Source organism: Motacilla alba, chromosome 27, assembly GCF_015832195.1.
Source record: "Motacilla alba alba isolate MOTALB_02 chromosome 27, Motacilla_alba_V1.0_pri, whole genome shotgun sequence".
In the NCBI taxonomy this organism is placed as follows: Eukaryota; Metazoa; Chordata; class Aves; order Passeriformes; family Motacillidae; genus Motacilla; species Motacilla alba.
In genome coordinates, this window is record NC_052042.1 from 2,316,597 (window position 1) to 2,330,282 (window position 13,686).

At 48.8% G+C, this 13,686-nt stretch overlaps 2 protein-coding genes across 2 annotated transcripts; both read right to left on the reverse strand.

Annotated features, from left to right (window-relative positions):
• Positions 1-506: 506 nt before the first annotated feature.
• LOC119712225 (olfactory receptor 4D1-like) lies at positions 507-3,894 on the reverse strand. The gene is made up of 2 exons (XM_038163244.1): positions 3,557-3,894; positions 507-3,336 (listed from the first exon to the last, which is right to left on the reverse strand). Exon 2 carries the CDS (start codon positions 3,325-3,327, stop codon positions 2,338-2,340), a length of 990 nt encoding a protein of 329 aa, XP_038019172.1. The 5' UTR covers positions 3,328-3,336; positions 3,557-3,894; the 3' UTR covers positions 507-2,337.
• Positions 3,895-7,993: 4,099 nt separating this feature from the next.
• Positions 7,994-13,573, reverse strand: SDR39U1 (short chain dehydrogenase/reductase family 39U member 1). Its single transcript, XM_038163246.1, has 6 exons — positions 13,525-13,573; positions 12,960-13,066; positions 12,549-12,631; positions 11,404-11,525; positions 10,179-10,322; positions 7,994-9,962 (listed from the first exon to the last, which is right to left on the reverse strand). Exons 1-6 carry the CDS (start codon positions 13,553-13,555, stop codon positions 9,547-9,549), a joined length of 903 nt encoding a protein of 300 aa, XP_038019174.1. The 5' UTR covers positions 13,556-13,573; the 3' UTR covers positions 7,994-9,546.
• Between the last annotated feature and the right edge of the window lie 113 nt (positions 13,574-13,686).

Below are 13,686 nucleotides of genomic sequence, written 5' to 3' on the forward strand. Positions count from 1 at the left end.
TTTCATTTTTTCCTATTAATTATTTTCAGAAATCTGTGTGAAGTGGTATGAAATGAGTAATTAATTCAATTTTTCTGGCAAAAATTGGTACTGATTTAAATGTCTGTCTTGATATGGGCTGTTGAGCTCTTGACATGCTGCCACAGTTTATGGTTCTGTCAAATCACCTCCTACCATGGGTACATTTGATCCCCTCAAGGAAGCTCCAAGAAAACAGCTAACTTAGTCATTAGTTATGTGTTGCTGGTGCAGTACTTGATTCTTCACTTTAGAACCACATAATGAAGTTTTAGCATTGTTGGAATGTGCTGCTTCTTTAATTCAGTTTATGACATTAAAGGTCAGTGTTGAGTTTAATTTTGTATTTGCATTACAAGGGGGTTATTAATATACATGTATCTGTGTAATATGGAATGAAAGGAAGGAAGGAAGGAAGAAGGAAAGAAAGAAGGAAAGAAAGAAGGAAAGAAGGAAAGAGGAAGAAAAGGAAAGAAAAGAAAGAAGGAAAGAAAAAATGTTTGATTTATTGAATTTTTGAATTAATAAGTGATCTGGAGAATTCTACACAATGGCTTCTCGAGGCCACATGGTTCAGGAATTATATAAGTTACAAGAAATAATAAATACAATAAGTAATGACATATAAATTCATGCACCTTAGAGCTTTAATTAAGACATCCAAGTCAGCACTCCAGAACCACAGCTGATGCCACAATTCTATAATTATTTTGACCTTTGACAAAGCATCAAAAAGTGACATAAGGAGGTTTTTCCTCTTGTTTTCTTGTATTACTTTCTTTTCTTTTTTTTTTTTCCTTTTATTATTCTGAGTTCTACTTCCTCCTATCAGTTTCTCTCCCCATCAGTTGTTTACATGTTTTGTGGGAAATTTTTGTTTCTACTGTCAAGAGGGATTTCATTTCTCACTTGTCTCTCTAAGGGAATTAAACTCAAACAGCTCTAAGCCTAAATAATCCTTACAGGTCTGATAATTTTCTCCCACTAAAGCATTTTCAGAATGCTTTTTCTCTGTCTCAGCATTGCTGGTGAAGTTACCAATGCAGGAATGTACAGATGCCATTGTGCTGAGGCCAAATTGATTTTTGCCTTTTTTCTTTCATATATTCTCTCTATTCTTTGTACAAATATTTGTGCCTCTGCAGCCTATTATTGTAGTCTAGCTAGTTTTCCTAATACTTTTCCTTGCCCTGATAGGCAGAAAGAAAAAACACATTCCAAGGCCCCTCAGCTCTCCCTAGGAACCAAGGCTGAGACCAGCTCTTTGAGAAATATTTTTATAAACAAAACTTAGTTTCCATCTGAGGGGGGAGGATTCAGAGAAGGTTGAACTGGGGGAAATTGCTTCACCTCTTGTGCTCCTAATTGGTGATTTTTGTCAAACATGCTAATTTGCTTAACTTATAGAACTCTGTTGGGGGTGAGCATTTTGTGGACATTTTCCAGACATTTTCTGTGTCTGTCACTGGAGGCCTCCAATAAAGACCAACCTTTAGATTCCCCCCCATACAAATATTATCTCCAAAGTGTGTTGTTTTATTTGCAGGCTCAGTAAGGCATCAGTGCTAATTTAGAGATGAAACTACACCAGAATGCTGAAGAGAAGTGAGACATGCTGGAGTGGTTTCCACAGCAGAGAACTCGGCTGTGGGAAGGGCCCCCTGCATGGTCAGTACCAGGCTGTTTGTCCTTTGGGGTTTGGTGTGTCGTGGAGGTGTCTTTGCAGTGATCCATTGCAGACAACTTTTATTCGGCCCTAGACATTCCACCATGCTGCTCACTCCATGTGACTGACCTTCCTAAGCTGATGGGAGGTGAATGTTGTCCCCATCTCACATCTAGAAAGTTGCTCACTTACTGAAGGAGCAGGAATTGTGGCATTCACATTCTCTGAACAGAGAGAGAGATAATTCTCTCACCCAGGTTTTTTTCCTGGAGAAGCACAGAGAGAAGAAAGAGAAAGCAATTCTTATCTCTACTTACTGCTCCTGTTGTTTTTACACATGTGGAATGTGTTAAGAGAATTGTTTACCTGAAAAGATTTAGTAATTAGGTTCTGCTGAGGATTGTTTTGTTTCCTTAGCCAATTTGAAAATGCTGTCCTAACTAACTAGAGACAGTCACAAGTTTTCTTTAGTACGTAATTTAGTATAGTATAGTATCTCTTTAACATAAATATGGTATTAATGTAATACAGCATAGTTTAACAAAGCAATTGTTCAGCATTCTGAATCAATAGAGTCAGATACCAATCATTCCCAGAGTCGGGGGCACCCTACATTCTTCTGTGCAGGAATATCAGTGATGAACACAGTTTTGTCATGGGAACACCAGAGTTGATGTCTTTGGATCTACTGTCCGCTCTGGCTTCTGTTTCCCTGCTGACAGAAATATTTTCCCCAGTGTTCTCCTGATGGCCTTTTTCATCTCAGTGTTTCTGAGTGTGTAGATCATTGGGTTTAGCATTGGAGTGACCACAGTGTAAACAACAGAGGCCACCTTGTCCCTAGGGTATTTCTTATAAGGCTGGGCATAGGTGAAGATGCAGGGGATGAATATTAAGCTCACAACAGTTATCTGTGTTCCGCAGGTGGACAGAGCTTTTCGCTTCCCTTCTGTGATGCTCGTCCTTATCTTCAGCAAGATGACAATGTAAGAGATAATCAAGATTACAAACAGGCTGATGAGGATCACTCCACTATTCAACACCATCTGTAGCTCAGCCATGTGAGTGTCAGTGCAGGCCAGTTTGATGACTTGAGGGACGTCACAGTAGAAATTGTCCAGTAAGTTTGGGCCACAGAATGGCAGCTGGAGGAGAAAGCCAGTTTGTGTAATAGAATGAAGAAATCCTCCCAGCCATGCAGCTGCCACCAGCCCTGTGCAGGTGTTCCAGTTCATGACGGACAGGTAGCGCAGGGGCTCACAGATGGCCACGTAGCGATCCACCGTCATCGCCAGCAGCAAAAACGCCATCGCACCTGCAATGAAATGGAAGAAGAACATCTGGAGGAAACACTGGTTGAAGGAGATGATTGTGTGCTGGGTGAGGAGGCCTGACAGCAGTTTGGGAGTGTTGACTGAGGAATCGCTGACGTCAAGGAAAGCGAGGTTGGCCAGGAGAAAGTACATGGGAGTGTGGAGCTTGTGATCCACAGCCACAGTGGCCATGATGGTGAAGTTCAGCAGCCAGGTTATTACATAGATGAGAAAGAAGATCACATAGAGACAATACTGCAGCTTGTGGCTCTGTGTCAGGCCCAACAGGACAAATTCTGTCACAGTGGTGGTGATGTTCTGTGATTCCATTCTTTATCCCTGCACAAACAAGAGCAATAAAGATGACCATAAATGTGTGTTGGATATAGAATCATTAAAACATAGAATCATAGAATAATTTATGTTGGGAGGGATTTCTGGAAGTCATCAAGTCTCACAAACTCTGTGGACTGTTCAAGTATATAGCCAGTCTTATAGGGAAAAAAACAAAACAAAACAAAGCAAAACAAAACAAAAAAACCAAAACTAATTCCCTTACATTCAGTGAGAATTTAGGATGTTCCAATTAGTGTCTGTTCCCTTTCATCTTGTTGTTGTAGACCCCCAGGAAGGCTCTATATCCTCTATATCCTCATCTCATCAGCTAGTTATACACAGGTTTTCCCTCTGCCTTCTCTTCTGTATGGGTGAACAAACTCAGTTCTCTCAGCCTCTCCTTGAATGTCATGTGATCCAGCCCAGCGATTAATTTGGAGACCCTCCAAGGAAGTCAGTCCAGCGTATGTATCACTGTATTCTTGTCCTGGAGTGCTGGTCTTGACGCAGTCCTGCACTGAGGAGGGGTGGGATCATTTCCCTGCACTAGCTGGCCTGACCTTTGCTGGCAGAGCTGAAGCTGTCACCTTCTATGACAGAGGAACACATTCCCATCTCCTATTCAGCTGTTTGTCTACCAGGGTCATTATCTGTGGAAGAGGTTTACAGTGACTTCTGTGAGCCAGAGGGAAGATTGAGAAGAGGATCCATGTTTACCCTGAAAGAATTTCCTATCAAGGTCATTGACACAGAAACCAAGAAAGAAAGAAGGATAAATGAGAAAAACCTGCAACTGCCTGTTCCAATGAGTACTTTGTCTTTTGTGACAAATGAGTAAAGTGTAAACTTAGGAGTTTTGTAAGAATGTATAAAAAGCATGCATGCCATAATAAAAACAGTTTGAAGCCTTCTGAAAATTGTGTTGCTTTGTATTGTCTCCATCTCAACTATGACAATTATCTACAAAGCTGCTTCCTGGCCAGGCCCCTAGCCTCTGCTGATTGCACAGGCTTGTCCTTTCCCAGATGCAAGATGACATATTTACTTATGTCAGACTTTATAACATTCATGCCAACCTATTTCTCCAAACTGTCCCTACAAATACCAGCCCTGCCATCCAGTGTACTGACTACTTCCCCCATTTTGCTGTCCTCAACAACTCCTACCACCACGTGAGTTTGTGTAAAGTCCCTCTCTATTTCATTTGTAGGCCACTTCCTGGTACTGGAAGGCTTCTGAAAGGTTTCCCCAGAGCTTTCTCTTCTCTCCATACATTAAATAACCCCAGCTCTCTCAGCCTGTTCTCACAGGGGAGGTGCTCCAGCCTCCTGACCATTTCCGTGGCCCTCCTTGGATCAGCAGCTCCATGGTCTGTTTGTGCAGGTCCATGTGCTCCTTTAGCTCGGGGTCCCAGAGCTGGGCACCATTCTGCAGGTGGGCTCTCAGGAGAGAGGAGTTTTTGGGCAGAATTATCTCCCTGGACTTGCTGGCCATGCTGCTTTTGATGCAGCCCAGGGTGTGATTGGTTTCTGGGCTGTGAGTGGACACTGACAGGACATACTGAGTTTTTCATCCACCAAAAACCCTTAAAGTCCTCCTCTACAGGGCTGCTCTCATCCATGCACTGCCCAGCCTTGGGATTGGCCTCACCCGTGTGCAGGACCCTGTGCTTGGCCTTGTTGAACTTTCTGAGGTTTGCCCCAGCCCACCTCTGTCCTGCCAAGGTTCCTCTGTATGGCATCCCTTCCCTCCAGAACATCACAGCACTCAGCTGGGGAAGCAGCACCTCTGCCTGGAATGCACCTGACCTAAAGCCAGGACTTGCAAGTTAGGCTGAGCTGAAGCTTATCCATGGAGCTGCAGGGGCTCTCTGTGTAAACACAGACAGAAGAGTCACCCACACAGGACCTGCTTTCCTTCATCCTCCACTCCCACCGTTGGGACTGGCTGGGCAGGTAAGTCCACATTAGGCCAGGTGATCTGTGCACTAAAAAATAAGTCAGGACAGAGGAGGTGGCTGTTTCAGCTCCCACAGGAGTCAAGAATGTGCTCACCCTAAAGTCAACATCACTACGGCCAGGCTAGTCCTCCTTGGCTCCATGGACAGCTCAGTCTCAACCCCAATTTCTCCCCAATTTCTTCTGGTCTTCCCTTAGGTTAGATTATTAAAGATCTCTGCACCACAGTCCTTTTTCAAACTTCTTTTCAGTCAGATAAATGGCATGAGTTAAAAATCACAGCGTCTCAAGTTTTAGAAAAATAATGCTGTGATACCCAGTGGATTTGGAGACACTGTGGGGAAGTTCTAAGAGAAGATGGCACCTGCTCCCCTGCACCCACAGCCCAAGATGACTGAGCCATTTCCCTGATGGGAAGTTACTACCTCTATTTGGCTGCTGAAACAAAAATCCAATTCCTTACAAGAAAAAGGCAAATGCCTGGCATGTGCCAGAATAAACCCCAACTTTTTTATTTTCCCCTATAAACTGTTAAACTATTCCCAAAATGGAATTTCAGAGAACTGTAGAAACAAGAACTTTCTGCACATTTCCATTGCCTCTGGTGAATGCTCTGCAGGGATACTGTAATTTTTCCCATCACAGTTTCCTCCTTAGTGTCAGTGAGTAATTCCATTTTAAATCCTTATATACTTAATCCTATTTTCTGCTTGAAAATTGCAGATTTTTTTTTCCACAGATCCAAAAAGAAAAACCACTTTTGGTATGAAATCATATTTTCTAACAATGCACAGTTAGTACTGTGTATTCTTTGTTCTCATTTCCCATTAAAAAATAGTATTTTCACAGAAGCTTGGGGGAGAGAATAAGCAATTTGCTTTCAACTCTAATCCAACCTTTCTCTTTTGCCTCAGTAATCTCCCTAACATAAAAGTTAGATTGAGCTCAAGCAAAAACCTGAAATACAGAAATGCTGAGACAGCTATGACTCATGCCTGCCTTCCCTCAGACCTCTCCCAACACATGGGGAGTGTCTCTGAAGCTGACTCTGTTAAGATTATATATTAAAAGTGATAAACAAGCATTTTCAGGTCATTTCCTCTTTCACAGTATAATCATTGCCACTGGCAGCATGTGGAATTACTCATCCTTCCAGTATTTTTGGCAGAAAGAGCAAATACCTTCAGCAAACTCCTGCTTCTGTGATCCAACTTCACACAAGATACGAGATGTCATTCTCAAGGTGCAAGATAAAACAGAACAGCTCTCCTCAGAGGAGAAGGATGCAAACCTACCTCCAAGAGAGGACTCCAACAACCTTCCCTTATAGGATTCATGCTGCCTTTGTTAAGGGAAATGATGGGATTCAAAAAGAAAGCAAAATCCCAAATCACCTTGCACTTCTGGTCATTCAAAAAAGAATAACAATAATATAATTAGCAAAACTAGATTTTGTCACCGTGGGGCTAATTAAAAAGTTCTTGTAGTGCTTCATGTCATGTGGGTCAGGACACGTGCAGATGAAGGAACCTTCTGATAATTGGAGCAGAACTAAAATGGAAATTTTCCTGGCAGTGAAGTCACTTCTTCCCTTTTGCAAGATGAAAAAAATGCAAATTACAACTCTCCCAACCACAGCCTTGCTGCTCTGGAGCTTGTGTTCAGCTGTGCTTTGAAATGAAAGTTCAGTCATTGCTGCAGGATTATCATATCAGTAAAGCCTTCAGGCCAGTGATTCTAAAACACTTCTCTGCTCCTTTAAAGTGAATTTTTCTGGTTATACAACAAAAACTTGGTCTACACATACACAAAGGGGCACAGATGCTCACCAGCAGGCAGAGAAACCACAGTAACCTAACCAGAGAAATGGACACTCTGATCCACCTCTGCCAAGGGCTGTGCCAGGAGATCCAGCAGCCCCTGGCTGGCTGTGGTACCTGTTCCAGTGGGTCAGTGGGAACAGCTTTGGGGGCAGCTCATAGGATGCCCAGGAGATAAAGGACCTGTTATGGAATGGAGGGAGAAAAGCATCTCAGATGGGTCCAAGATTTACTAGGGATGTTTAAGGGAGGAACCACACTTGTCTGGCCATGCTGCTCCTGCTCAGTGCAGTCAGGATCGCTGTTCTGTGTGCCCATGCGTGCTGCAGCTGGAGTCACAGTGCCCATGGTGCCAGGTGCCAGTGGCCTGCTTGGCCACCTGGGCACAGGTGAGCTCATCTTGAGCCCCTGTTAACCAGCACACCCAGGTCCTTCCAGCTTTCCAGGCCCTTTTCCCTAAGCATGGGCTTGTTGTACCCAGCTGCAGGAGCCAGCACTTGGCCCTGATGAGCCTCCTACCACCGGCCTTGCCCCATGGGTCCAGCCAGAGATCCCTCTGCAGGGCCTTCCCACCCTCCCACCCTCCCAGCCAAGCTGGTGTCTGCCAGCTTGCTAAGAGCGCACACAACCCCCCAACCACATCACTGGTGAAAGATACTGAAAAGGACTGGTCCCAGTACTGAGTCCTGGGGACACCAGTTGTGATGGGCCACCAGCTGGGTTTCACCCTTCCCCAGCACACTTGGCACTCAGCTGCCCAGACTGGTTTGTACCCAGTGGAGGGTATGCCCATCCAGGCCAGGAGCAGCCAGTGTCTCCAGAACACAGTGAAAATTGAGTCAAAGGCTTTACTGAAGTCATGGTTCAGTGGAAATCAAGGGGTACAAGGAAGGGAAATACCAACTTTAATCAGGGAATCGGTCTCTTTCAATTTGTGAAAGAATGTATAAAGCAGACTAACAATACAAATAGTGCAGAACTGCAACTGCTACAGAAAACTCTGGATTAAGCCTTGCTGTCTTTAATACCGTGTTGCAACTTAGCAGCCAGCCCAGAGCTAAACCCAAAGCAAGGCAGCAGTGCAGATCACTCAGCTCTGCCAGCATGAGACCAAAACTGCAGGATCAGCCTGGTCACAGATGTCACACTAATGTCCCCAGTATGTACTGAGCAAAGAGACAGGAGAGTGGGGCATCTAGACTTCACCAAGACTGATCCTTCAGCTACTCTGACTACAGGATGGCACAAACCAGAAACACGTGGACTGATGTTGTTGTGGATGGCAAAGAGTAGGTCTTTATCTGCCTGAAGTGCCTTTTAATAGAATTTTCTAGCCCCAGCTTACATCTCCAGAAGTACTGCCATAATAAACTTCACTGCTCTGTGGACTTCACACCCTGCAACCCACTTTGGGATATGGAAGTGGGACAAGGGAAGCACATGGATACATTTTCTGCCACTGTGAGATGATGAAATTGCAATGTGCTCTACAAGGGAAGAGGTACTGCTTCCCAAGGCAGACCAGGCAGCTTGGATACCCTCAGTGCCCAGGCAGGGGAACACCCTGAACACAAGCACCACCTCATGGGATCAGTACAAGAAAACCACCCTGGTCTGAGGTAAGCACAAGGAAGGCAATAGCTGAAAGGCTCCTTTGGACTAAAGCTGTGACTTGCACTGCCTCACACAGTGATGTACCACCCAGCTTTCCTGAGCTCAAGCTTAGATGGGCACTCAACCAAGGCAAAGCAGTCCAGGGGCCACAGTCTGATTGTCACCCCTTCCTCTACAGGCTAGCAAAGCAGGGCTCTCCCTCATCCCTGCCACAGCAAAAGGGGTACGGAACCCTGGAAGGGTGTAACTCTTTGGATTAGACTCAGCTGAAGGTACTGAGCCATCAGCTGGTACCAGCCACAAGAAAAGAGAGGGCAGAGTCTCCAAGCAATCAGTATTCAGCACCCTAAGATGGATCTTCTCCCACAACCACCAAGAGCAAGAAAGAGACTTGGGCTGTTCTGCTTTGCCTGTCATCATGGGGAAAAACAGGAAGGGCAGCTTCCAGTACCATGGAGGAATTACAACAGCATTAGGACTGTTTCCTGCTGCCACATCTCTCAGGGGAGAAGACATGACACCCCCAGCTGCTTTGCCAGCAGTACACACACACACCATGCAAAAAGGGAAGATGGGCAATTCCACAGTCACAGTCCTGTGAGGGGCTCGTGCCCTTACCCAAATGCAAGTGATGTCAGGATTGAGGTGGCAGTAAGAGGGATGATTCCTAAACTGGGGATGCAGTGACATACAGGGGGAAAGGACTGCTCACCCCTTCTGTATGTGGATGGGGAAGTGTCCAGGGGCAGGGCTCCCCTCTTTGATGGGAAGGCATGTGAGCTCACACAAACAGGGCCCAGCCCAGCCCAGCTGGGGAGGCCTTAAGCCACAACGTCCTTCAGAGCTGCAGGCAGCTCAGGGAAGATGAAGCGGTAGCCGCTCTCCAGGGTGCGTTTGGGCAGCACCCTCTGTCCCTCCAGCAGCATGACCGCCCGCTCTGCCCCAAAGACAGCCCGCACGGCCCAGGCGGGCACCGGCAGCAGCGCCGGCCGCCCCAGCGCTGCCGCCAGCTCCTGGGCAAAGGTGCCATTGGAGGTGCCAGGGGAGGAGGGCGCAACGCCGTTGAGGATGCCTCGCACAGACTCCTTCTCCAGGGCATGACACACAATCCCAGCCAGGTCCTGAATGTGGATCCACGGGAAGGGCTGCAGCCCAGAGCCCATGGGGCCTCCGAGTCCCAGACGGAAAGGCAGGAGCATCTGAGCGATGGCACCTCCATCTCGACCCAGCACTACACCTGTGGGGAGAACAGAGTGAGAACAGGTGCCCCTGCCCAGAGGGCAAAACCCCCTTCACACCCACACCTCCAAGCAGGAGAATCCTTAGAGGGCTGGCCTGGAATAGGACCCCCAACAAGGAGAGACAGAAGAACTGATGCCCTTTACCCAGCTCTCCCCACTCTTGCCCCAACAGTACAGCAGTCACCATTAATAAGCACGATGCCCCATCTCACCTGATCTCACCACAACACCACGAGTTGGGATCCCAGGGATGAGAGCTGCAGCCTCCCACGAGCTCACCAGGCGTGAGAAGAAGTCAAAATCCCCTCCTGGACTGTCTTCAGTGTACTCAGCCGTGGGGCTGGGGCGGTAAAAACCTGCAGGGTGACAGCAGAAAGGGGGTCAGGGTTGAATGACCACACCAAGCCCCCCTTCCCCATCAGAGCACCTTCTCTGCCTCCAGGAGCCCAGAACTCCTGGGAGAGGAAAAGCTGAGAGAACTGGGATTTGTTCAGCCTGGAAAAGAGACCTCATTGCAACCTTCCAGTACCTGAAGGGACTCTTCAAGAAAGCCAGAGAGAAACTACAAGGGCCTGCAGTGCCAGGACAAGGGGGAATTGCTTCAAACTGAAAGTCAGTTTAGACTGGCTATTAAGAAGAAAATTCTCACTGTGAGGGTGGGCAGGCCCTGGCACAGGGTGCCCAGAGCAGCTGTGGCTGCCCCTGGATCCCTGGAAGTGTCCAAGGCCAGGCTGGACAGGGCTTGAGGCACCCTGGGACTGAGAAAGGTGTCCCTGTCATGGCAGGGGTGGTACTGGATGGGCTTTAAGGCCTCTTCCAAACCAGACCATTCTGGGATTCTGTGAGCTCAGCCACTCCCCCAGGGACATGCTCACAGGAACAGCACAGGGTCTCTGATGGCAATGCTGACAAGTTTTTGAACTACCAATGTGCTCTCAGGTTCAGTAGGATGCACTAACACTCAGGCGGCCCCAAAACCCAAACAGGCCTGCAAGCAACACACTGAGCTGGCTGGAAGGTGCCTGCTTTAATACTGGGCATCCCAGAGGATAAACCATTGCTTTAAAGATAAACCTCAGCTTTAAAGACTGCAGCAAGCAGGAAGCTGGAGATTATGCAGAGGGCTTCTGCTAAGGCCTTACTGACACAAATTGATTCTACAGGACACAAATTGATTCTACAGGATGCCTAAAGGCTTTCACAGGAAAACACAGAAAAGCGTCTGCCCTAATGACCCCATAACAAAGCACAGGGACCCAAATTCCTCTCCAGCAGCACTAAAAGCTTATCAAGCCTTGCCCAAACACAGTGACATTGATGGCAATAAAGCTGACATTTCAAGGCAAGACAGGTGCTCCTGAGGAACTGTGTTTCTGTCTGCAGGTAAAGCCTCTCCAGGTCAGCAGGAGTGCTGTCCTGGCCAGGCCCAAGCAATACCTACGCCAGTGACGAGGACCCAGGCACGGGGTGGCTGCTCAGCAGCAGCGATGGCTTTGGCCAAGGTCTTCGTGGTCTCCACCCGGCTGCTGACGACCTCCCTGCAGAAGGCATCACTCCACCTGGGAAAGGGAGAGCCAGGGATTAAACACCTCACAGGACACCCCAGGAAACACTGCCACCAACAGGGACCCCAGCCAACACCAGCTCACAAGCACAGGATGATGCCTCAGGTTTTAGCTTTTCTATTTTTCAGGTTCTGTGCTGCTTTAGTGTGGGGCTTCACATGAGGGGATGGTGAGCTCTGTTCACAGAGCAGGGAGACAAAACAATTCTTGCTCTAGCTGGGGACCAAGGACAAATGATCCAAATCTCAGGCCCAGGAGCACAAACAACGTGGAATGGAGAGAGAAAACAAGAAGGATGGGACTGCATGGGCTGGAGCTGTCACTGGACAATGAACTCCAATGTGCAAATGGAGCAGAGCTTATAAAAGTGAGAGACCCCGTGACCAGTGGGGCATTTTGTGACCATTTTGGGTTCGCCTGGGGTGCAGCCCTGGCTGGGCTCTTGTGCTGCCCAAGGTGGATCCACTGAGGCCTCCTAATAAATCCCTGCTTTATTCTTTAGCTCTGCCCAGTCTCTGTTCTAGGCCAGCCTGCACAAGGCATCAAGGAGAGGTCACAGAACTCCCTCACCCCCGAGCAAAGGGAGGACATGTCACCTTTCAGCACAAAGGCAGGGGAACTGTGGAAGATGGTGGCTCTTCCCTTACAAGATTCTGCAATCAGACAAAGTCAGCAAAGGATCTAGATACCCAAGCTGGTGTTCCTCCCGGAAGTCAAACTTTGGTTCTGATTTTGCATTAACAAATGTAGGCACGGAACCCAACGTCCTTTTGGAAATGTGGAACTTATGTTTCTGGCCTCCAGCTGTAGATGCAAGAGGGAACCTCTCTTCCAAAGGTCTCTCAGAACCTACCAGGCCCACAGAAACGTTCTGGGTATTTGAGGATGCAAATGTCAACAGCTGGTTAACTCAAGAGCTTCCTGGTCATGTTGTTTCCTCCCTTTCCACATTCTCTGACAACACTGGCCTGTCTTGCCTCCACCTTGTCCCAACAGCACTATGGAACATCAAGTTACCTGCGGAGAGGGTTGAGGACATTTTCACCAGCCAAGTTGACCACAGCATCACACAGGGGCAGCCCGGAGTGGGACAGCTCCTCCTAGGCAGGAGTGACAGAGACATCACACATCAGGCCTCCCCTCTGCTCAAGCCTTCCCTGCAAATAAGCAGAGCAGGCTCCCAAGAACTTCAGCAAGTTTCTTCCTGACATTTGCAGAAACAAGCAAGAATGGAGAAGGTTTTGCTTCTTAGAGCTACAGCAGTACCCATTCCAATGACTATGACCCATGGAACACCCAGCAAAAGGATATCCAGAGGAGCCAGACCTCCCCTGGCAGGGCCCCTCCATGCCGTGGAAAGCCAGGGCACACAGCCTGATTTCTCAGCCCTGTCACATTCCCCCTGCTGTGACTGCTCTCAGCTCATACCCAGGTGATCCGATCCTTGCCCCCTCGTCGCGACACATGGGTCACTTCGTGCCCTCGGCTCCGCAGCAGCTGGGTCAGGGCTCTGCCCACGAAGCCTGTCCCACCACCTGGTGAGAGACAGACAGACTGTCATGGCTGTACCCCTGGGCCATCACCCCCCGGCAGCAGAGGCGGCCCGTGCCTGGGGCTGCATCACCGCAGGCCCAGCAGCACCGCCCGCGCACACGGCCAGCCCAGCCCCCGTACCCGAGGGGGAAGCGGCGGCCTGGCTCCAACCCCGCGGGCAGCACTCGCAATCCAGGCCCGCCTGGCCCTTCTCCAAAACTCCGCTCCGCTCAACACTCCTGTTCTCACACGGGCCTCGCTCCCTCACGGCCCTCGTTCCCTCAGACCACCGCTCCCTCACGGGCCCCGCTCTCTCACGGGCGCCGTTCCCTCAGGCTCCCGCTCCCTCAGGCCCCCGCTCCCTCACAGATTCCGCTCTCTCCCGGCCCCGTTCCCTCAGGCTCCCGCTCTCTCAGGCCCCCTCACCCTCACGGCCCCGCTCCCTCAGGCCCGCACTCACCCACCACCACCCGCATTGCCGCGCCGCGCATGCGCCGAGCAGCGCCCCCCGCGCGTGCTCCCCCCGCCGCGCACGGCGCCCCCCAGCGGCGCGGAGGCCCTGAAAGGGGGGCCGCGCTCGGCGGTGGAGGCGAACCGGACCGGAACCGGGCTGGGGACACGG